This window comes from Juglans microcarpa x Juglans regia, chromosome 3D (genome assembly GCF_004785595.1).
Source record: "Juglans microcarpa x Juglans regia isolate MS1-56 chromosome 3D, Jm3101_v1.0, whole genome shotgun sequence".
In the NCBI taxonomy this organism is placed as follows: Eukaryota; Viridiplantae; Streptophyta; class Magnoliopsida; order Fagales; family Juglandaceae; genus Juglans; species Juglans microcarpa x Juglans regia.
In genome coordinates, this window is record NC_054598.1 from 11,110,720 (window position 1) to 11,119,786 (window position 9,067).

A 9,067-nucleotide genomic window follows, 5' to 3' on the forward strand; every position below is an offset into this window, starting at 1 on the left:
AAAATATTTTTATTATATATATATATATATATATATTTTATCATCTCCAATTACAAAAATAATGAAACACGTTTAAATAGTTTTTTAATTACGTGATTGATTTATAAAACAACATAGTAAAAATAATAGTATCTAAAATTGATGGATGCCTTTGGTATAAAAGACATGAAAGTTGCTAAAATGTTGAAATTTATGCTCCATGCTGTTGTTTTCTAATTCTTGGTTCCCATAGAGATGACATGGAAGGAAAGGAAGAAGAAGAAAGACAATCTATTTTCTTCTGGGTAGAGCATTAGTATTGGATTCATCATTTTTATCTTCAAAATTTGATGAAGAGTATATATTGTTTATAAATAAAAAACATTTCTATCCATAACCCCACATTGGATTAACTATTAGATTCATCAAAATAATAATATAATATTATTTTGTTAATAATAATATTTTTAATTTATTTTTTTCATATTTTACAATTACACTAACTATATTTTAATTAATAATTTAATTTGATATTTAAATTATTATTTCCTAACTTAAATATATTGTGGCTCAAAATTAGAAAATAATAATTTAAACAAATAAAATAATAGTTATAGAGTGTGAATAGTGAATCTTCAAATTTGAAGATGAAGATGAATGTACTGTAGCTAAAAGCTTGACATTTAAACATATGGTGAATCCAATGCCAAGATTTTAAAGCCAAAGTCATCAAATTTTGAATATTAGACTAATGCCAAGATTTTAAAGCCAAAATCATCAAAATTTAAAGATTAGACTCATTTGATGAATCCAATGCTAGTGCTCTGGATAAGGGCAAACCAAACAGAATCTTAACACCTGCAAAAATAGATGTCTTATAAAAATATCTTCATTTTATAATATTATTATATAATATATTGTGCATATATCATTACTTAAAAAAAAATATATATATTAATTACTTTGGGTTAAACTCTGATTTAATTCCAACGTGGACGCCATGGTTACTGTGCCAAAAAGTTGTTGGGATGGGACAGCACAGAAACTCCAGCCCAAGGAAAAAAAGAAAGAAATTGGGTAACCCTAGGAAAGGGCTTGTTGAAATTGGTTGGTTTGTTTTGATTGGTGGGGAATTGCGACGTAACGAGGCCGTATAGCATCGGTCTATGACAGACAGACACCAGGAACCACTTCTATGTAGTTTCGTAGTCTCATTACGTTGCCTTGATTCTCGTGTCCACCGTATTCACACCTCACTTTAATTATTATCGTATTATTTATGGAGTTTTATCATTTTTATAAAATATAATTTTTAATAATTTCATAAAAATAAATTTATAAATAACATAAGTAATACGCTATATTTATTTGAACTTGAACTTCAATCTTAAACTTGATACTTCTGTCTCGTAATAACTAATACTTCTCTTATTAAAATAATTTATGTGATTTGATTTGAAAAGGAATGGTCCATATTATTTAAGAGGTTGTTTCATTATGTAGGTAGAAAAATTATCTTTATATGAGTTAGTCTATATATAATCTATAAATAAAAATTATTCATGCAAGTCTATACAGTTATATTTAAAAAAATTTTAAAATTACAATAACATTATTTTTAAAATGATATTTTTTTTTTTATCATCATTCATCAATGAGACTGCACACGTAATTTCTCACTCAAGAATGCAAATAAAATTTTTCTATATATATAGTGATTATTTCAATATTTATTTTTTTCTGGCATAAATTATAAAAGTAACGTCAGGGATAAGTACTAAATGTATAAATCTTTTATAAAAATTAGTTATAAAGAAAAAAAGAAGTTTTTACACTGTTTTATAATAGTCTATCTCTTATTAAAAAAAAATTATTTGAAACTTGTGTGTAACTTTATTCGTAACTTTATTCAAACTATTATTCAGAATTCGTTATAAGATGAAACGAGATAAAAATAAAAATTTAAATAAAATATTATTAAAATATAATATAATTCATGAAAGTAGAAAAAAAAAAAAAAAACTAAAGGGGGTCATTTTTGCATGTTCCAATAGCACGTACACTTGTGTGGGACAGGGTGAGTTCCATATTGTGGTTCCTACCACTTGCTGTACTGCTGTGGAAGGCCACGTTTATTTTCCAGTCTTTCTGTCCCTTCCCATGGCCATGGCCGTGTAGTACTTAAAAGTAGTATCTGACGCACAGGGAGAGAGGGGAGAGAGGTTGATGGTAATAAAGAACCAACGGGAGAGAGAGAGAGAGAGAAGGCTGAAGAGACAAAAGGGGAAGTCGAAAGTCAGACTTCACTGGCTTTACAATTCAAATCCTATCTTTTCTTGGTTCTCGCTCTCGTCTATCTCTTCTCTCTCATACTGTAATATATTCTTCGTTCAAATGGTGCTGGCACTGCTCTGGCCTTGGGGCAGTGATCCAGTTGGTGTAGTACCATTCAGTTCCTGTGGGGACCCCCAAGAACACCTTTTAACTTTTTGTGTTCAATCCTTAACTCTGCTATACTTTTAATGGTGTTGCATGCATGGATCATACGTATTCTAAACGTCTGACATTTTTATATATATATATATGCTGGTACTGTAGGTATTTAAAATGAATAATATTACTCATAATTTATTTTCTTATATCTCATTATATATCATTAAATGATTAAAAATTATTTATTATATTTTAATTATAAATTTATTATTTAATGTCATATTATAAAATAATAAAAAAATAAATAATAATAAAAAAATAATAAATAGATTTACTTTTTAAAATGTAATTGGTGGCAATTTAGCTCCCTCCCTCCCTCCCTCGCTCTGTCATCTCCAGAAACCCACTCAACAGTTAACACTCCCAATTTATTTGCCCCCTACATCCTAAATATTATTCCTCCCACATCACTTTTCTTCGTTATTTTACTTGGATCCTTCTCCGCTCTACTTCCTCCTTGTCTGTGTGAATGACAAATTAAAGTTGTCTTTTTGTTTTTTTGTTTTTTTTTTTTGGGAAAACAAAAGTGTATGATTGATGACCTGTTGATCCTTATTCCTTTGTTCAATGCGGATCACAACAAAAAGTACTGATTCCATTGAGTTACGAAGGAAGCGATGTCTTCCTTGTCCGTTCTCAAGTTAGCATCCAAGGTGGAAACATCCTCTCAGAAAACATTGAAAATACTAGGGATGGTACTACAGCTTGCACGTGAATATGCTGTAGTCGTTGTTTTATATATATAAAGAAAAATGATAAACACACGTCACTTTTCACAATATGTTACACAATCATATTTTAAAATGAAATATAGTTTAGTAAAATACTTTATAAAAATAATATCACTTTACAAAAAATTATTACTTTAAAATATGTATTGTGAAATATATTGTGTGGATATCATTACTCATTTGTAAATTGTCTGCTTTTTGATTTTGGCTAAATAATGTATAATGTTGTCTATATTCACCTACCAAGGATGTGTGTCCATAGACTTTGAGGGTAAAGGAGCGGTGTGGCCCTTAAAGTTATTATTTTTATTTTATTTTATGATCACGTCATTAAGGTTACTTATATCCCCTTTATTGCACTTTGGGTGGGTACAATATATGTGTTTCTTGTTATCCTTGACCGGATTTGGTCTTACATTCCGAATCTTCCATTAATCTAGCCTGACTCTTTGGGCTCATATCATAGAGCAAGTCGTTGAATTACATGGACGGCAATCGATATGATCGATGTTGTTGGCACTGGGACAGTGTGTACAACCTTTGTAGGTATCCGGCACAACCAATTCGGGTCCAAATATGCGAATATCACTATAATTAGCCAAAACGTAATGTTTCTGTTACCATTTGGGTTGGTTTTATCTTTTAACTTTAGGCTCTATGAGGCGTTTGTGTGTTTGTGTGCTATCACATGTTCAGCTTTAGGCTCCGTTTATATATAAAAACAGTTTCATCTCATCTCATCATTATAATATTTTTAAATTTTCACACGAAATATAATAAATAATTTAATTTTTTCTAAACTCAAAATAATAATAATATTAAAAATTAATATTTTAATAATATTTTATTTAACTTTTAACTTTCATCTAAAACTATCTCATCTCTTCTCACTCTCCAAACATGGACTTAAGGGCAGGTTTGGAGGGTGAGATGAGAATTTTATGTTTTATTTGAGAGTTTAAAATATTATATTTTAATATTATTATTGTATTGAGATTTGAAAAAGGTGAATTGAGATTTGAAAAAGTTGAATTGTTTATTATATTTTGTATGTAGATTTGAAAAAGGTGTAATGATGAGATGAGATGAGAATTTTATGTCTCATCCCATCCCCAAACTTGCCCTTAGTCTAAAGCATGGCACATTCTTTGATATTTCTTTTGGGAGGAAATGATAATGTAATCATTCACAACAATATTAAAAATCATTAAGAGAGATATTGCAAACTGTAACTTTCTTGATAAAGATGATCAGAATGCTTGCTTTCCTACGGTTTGCATAATCAAGAGGGCCGAACATAACACGTACATTTCTCGAATCGAGTCTTCTTAGCCTACATCTCTGAGGAATCCAAAGTGTATATAGGTCATATGTAGTTAGAATTCTGAATGCAATTGCAGCAAGAAAAATCAGCAGTAAAACATGAGTTTCTTAACATTTTCACTAAGTTTCGGGAGAGGGGTTGCTTTTGGGGGGGCAGCTCGGGAGAGTGTGGAGGGAGTGCTTCTCATGTAAGCTGAGGGCTCTGAGCGGTCAAGGTAAAGCCTGCCTCTGTATGCAGCAAGGTGGGCATAGTAAGCCGGGGGCACCAAAGAAACTGGCTTTGTGCATCTCACAAATGTGTAGCAGAGATTGTAAATGAGCTTCTGTAGTTCGTCAGAAGTGAACTGGCTTTCATCCCACAAGACATGGTAGTGGGTTGGCCTGCTTGTTCCTTTCACCCCCCAATGACTACAAAGATAGAAATCAAATTCCCTTGGATGAGTAATCACAGTGTCAACCACTGTCCCTGGAGGAATATTTTCATCGGAAAACGGTGTTTGTGTGGAAGATGGATCGGTTTCGAAGGGAAACAACCTTGTGTGATGCCTCTTCTGGACTACAGCAAAAGTGATGAGAGGTTTATAATCAGGGAATCTAGAACATGCCCCTCTAATTGCTTGCAGCTCCTCTTGGAGCACTTTATAAAATTGGGTTTCACTAACCCCATCTCTGAAGAAAATTATTCTCTTGGGGAGTTTGTTTACTTCCTGGTAAAAGTCCTCGAGCAATTCCCCAACCATTGCACCAAGATCTTGGATGATTTCTTGTCGATGTGTTTGGGACCTCATTCTTGAAACATACTTGTTTGCTGCCGGCCAATTCATGCTGCCAACCACGGCTGCAATGGATGGGCTGAAATCATCAAGTGGGTGAGGGTGTGTCACATCAGCACCCATAAAAATCACTGGCTCATCAGACTGAAGTAGACGTGGGATTTGAGAGTGTAATGAATTGTATAAGGCAACTGTGCATCCGCCAACTTTGGCATTGATCTTGAGTGCCAAATTTGCCAGAAATTGAGAACTCAACTTGCTGAGATTCGGATATAAGCAGCACTGGCTGACAACCCCTATGCTTGTCTCTGCAATTCGCTTCAAATCTGCATAACCTTTGTGTCTTTTCTCCATTACACAAATAAGCAGCTGAAGATTGTTTAATGCCGCTCGGTGTGTTTTCTTGAGTTTAGACTCCAAAAGAGAGACATTGTTAAGAACTTGGGTTGATTCCAATTGAGGGCGAATTATCGTGTTTTTGTTGAGAAAGATGCCTAGTTGTTCACACCTCTGTGATAACTGGTTTATGAATTTTGGAATGTAGGACTTCTGATCGGAGGTGCCACCGAAACTTATCAGTGCCCACCTTTCAATTCGAGCTCCTTCAAAAACGTGGCTATCTAAAAGGTTCCACTGTCGGTCGTGGCGGGAGGGAGTAAGATCTCTCACATGGCCACCATCACCAAGCTTTAACTTGGGAGGTTGTAGAATTCTTCCATTTAATCGTGTCATTTCTCCTGATACGTGGAGTTTGAATTCTCTTCCTTGGATCCCACTATCAAGATAGAAAAATATTTAACTAACAAACCAATTCATAGGCAAAACAAGAAAGTTCTAATAGCAGCAGAAGAACTCGGGAAAGAATCAAATTTTCAAGTAATTAAAGACAGAATTTATTCCCGAGTTTAACTGTACCTTTTTGGCCCAACAGGTCCTCTCATGACTCCGTCTATAATGGCTTTTCGCTCTCTTGGTCGTTGACAACCCATCTTAAGTATTCTTGCAGTCTGATCATCCGAAAGCTTCCCGAGAAACTTCTGACCTTCACAGATCATGCAAAGCTCCATAGGAAGATAACATGGTTTACTCCGACTAATTTGCAAGCACGGCAAGTTTCTGAACTGTATATCATAATTATAATGCTCCTTGAAGTAAGTCACTAGCCTTAGGTTCTTCCCATCCCTGTCTGCAAACCAAAGATTTTCAGTAGCTTCATCTGTTAAGCCATAGACCCGGTATCTCTGAACACTTTCTCTGTGGCAAACAAAGACCCTGATGTTCTTCAATGCCTTCTCCACTTCCTTCTTCTCTTCACCAGTTAAACCCCTAGTCTTCCTTTGAGAAAGGTCCCGAAGAAATTCTAGACGCTTCTGCAAGTAGGGGATTACTCCAATGCTCTCATGGAAAGCAGTCACAGAGAAATCTACATTGAGTGCAAGCCCTTGTTGGGTTGGGCGAAGACTCTGAAAGAACCCTCTCAACCCAACAGCTCCACCCCCAATTTCTTTAGTTCCTCCCATATAATTCGAATACAGTGATCTCCCAACAGAAATACACTTCTCAGTCGGGCTTTCCCTTAAAATAACATCCAAAGCATGGAGATAATCTTGAGGAAGAGGGGCCCAATCGTCTCCCTCCTTGCTTAGGTAACTACTTAGCTCCTTTCCATCAAATTTTGATACAAGTTTGATGTTTATCCGAAATAGTTTAAGCTTTTGATGCTTATCTAGCAAGTCATTGAATTCTCTATTTGGCAAAGTTGTCTTGCTAGTGGGGATTGGGAGGCTTACAAAGAATTCAAGCCTATCATTTTGGAACTCAACAGAGCTGTAAAGGTTCTTTCGACCATCATAGGCCGGAAAAGCACCAGAAAGCATAACTGGATTCTCCATGACCAGTTTTTGTTTGATCATTCGGGCAACCTCTTTCGAGGGATTAGGTGAGATTTCGACATTGTAATGAAAAATTCTTTGTGATGAATCAAATTGGACAAGAAAATGGTTGGCGAGGAGAGAGATAACTGGCCCTTCTATGCCGCCAGAATCTGGTCTCCTTGCAGCCACTAGTGATTGAGGTTGCCTTGCACCTATGACACCTCTTCCACTATCTCCTTTACGGGGTAAGCTTTTTGGCCTTTGGAGTCCCTCTGGAGCTGATTAGATAAGGAGAGAAAAAGACGAGTCAGACTGATTCAACTCCACTAACCACAAAATTCAGATATTTTGAGGCTAAGTCGGCTATAGATTGTTAAGTACCTAAAACTACAAAAGAGAAACGTCACAATACAGGAGATTTCAAAATCAGAAATCAGCAGGAAAAATATTTTGAGCAATTATCGTATATATCAATTGTAGATGCTCAACTACTATTATTGTCATATTTTGATCAAAAAGAGCAGAGATAAGAATGAACCAAAACAAAACAAAAATAAGAGATAATAAAGAGTAAAACAGCTCCTGCTGCTCAATTCTCAGCCTTCTCTATTGATTAGATTCTCATTGAAACGCTGTGTAAGCAGAGTGCATATCCTCCACAGAATCTTTAACCCCTAACCAGACTTGTGTTTCCAAAGAAGAAGCACGCAAATAATGGGGGGTTGGGGATGGGGAGGGAACATAACAAATAAAAGAAGAGGGTTGTGATATTTACCCGGTGAAATTGCGACATTTTGGACCTGGGTATCTGAGGAGGCGGCAAGAGGAGGGTTATTCAGCTTGCATGAAGGTTTGTGGAGATGGGTTTTTGAACTGAAGCCGTGGTTTTGAGGGAGAGGAGGTAAAGTTAGCTGAAATGGCATTTGAGTGGGTAGAGGAAGCAGAGCTGGGTAGTATCTCTGATACTGGTTCTGGTTGCAGAACCCATACTGATTTGAGTACTGTAGTAGCTGATGCTGATAGTGATACTGATGCTTGTGAGGGTTGGCTGTGTCCCTGAAACTTCTCGTTTTGGTGCATTTCTTGTTAGCATTGGACTCTTCTGTCTGTTCCATCACTTACTTGAAAACAAAACAAGAGTGATGGAGAAAAAGCGAAGGGGGGTAATGGACATGAGAGAGTGAGAGGGTTCTGATTTTGATATCAGTGGAAACTGGGAACTGGGAACTGAGAAAGGTGTTTGGGCAAACTGTAGTTACAGCAAGAAAGTTTGGGTTTTAGTTCCTAACCGTGTCCAGCTCTAGTTCTGTAGGAATGTGGGAACGCCTGGATATATATTGCTTTATAAAGAACATCAATGAAGGTGTACTGTCTACTTGGAGTTGCGAAATATATTTTTGCTTTAAGAGTTTGTTAGGGCTTTAAAAAAAACACCCTTTTGACTACCTGTCAAACGTTTAAGGCTATCCCATATATATTATTTTTTTCCCTTCCAAAATGCTTGTCAAGTCAAATGAGGAGGGAAATAAATAAAGGTATTGCCATAGAAAATTAGCATTGTGCTGATAGCGATGGGACCTTCAACCCCTACCTTGCTTAAGAATCTTAGAGCACAGTAATCCTGCTTATCCTTTTTGTCATTGACATGGTCTCATTCCAAATTTTCTACTGTGGTCAAATGACTCTAATACAACGCCATCGTATTCACTATCCTCATCTTCCCCCTTGCCTTCACAAAAAATAAAAATAAAAATAAGATAAGAACTTTGAATATAGACAGCTTTACATGAGTCACTTTGTAGAAGAGTCATTTTATTCACCATCTTAATTTTCATCATTTTATGATGTGGTATTGAATGATTAGAAACTATTTATTATATTTTATTTGTGAACC

General features: G+C 35.3%; 1 protein-coding gene across 1 annotated transcript; it reads right to left on the reverse strand.

Annotated features, from left to right (window-relative positions):
* Window positions 1–4,421: 4,421 nt before the first annotated feature.
* On the reverse strand, window positions 4,422–8,565 carry LOC121254664 (protein argonaute 7). Its single transcript, XM_041154786.1, has 3 exons — window positions 7,949–8,565; window positions 6,215–7,451; window positions 4,422–6,074 (listed from the first exon to the last, which is right to left on the reverse strand). The coding sequence occupies exons 1-3, from the start codon at window positions 8,286–8,288 to the stop codon at window positions 4,613–4,615; spliced, it is 3,039 nt and encodes a 1,012-aa protein (XP_041010720.1). The 5' UTR covers window positions 8,289–8,565; the 3' UTR covers window positions 4,422–4,612.
* Between the last annotated feature and the right edge of the window lie 502 nt (window positions 8,566–9,067).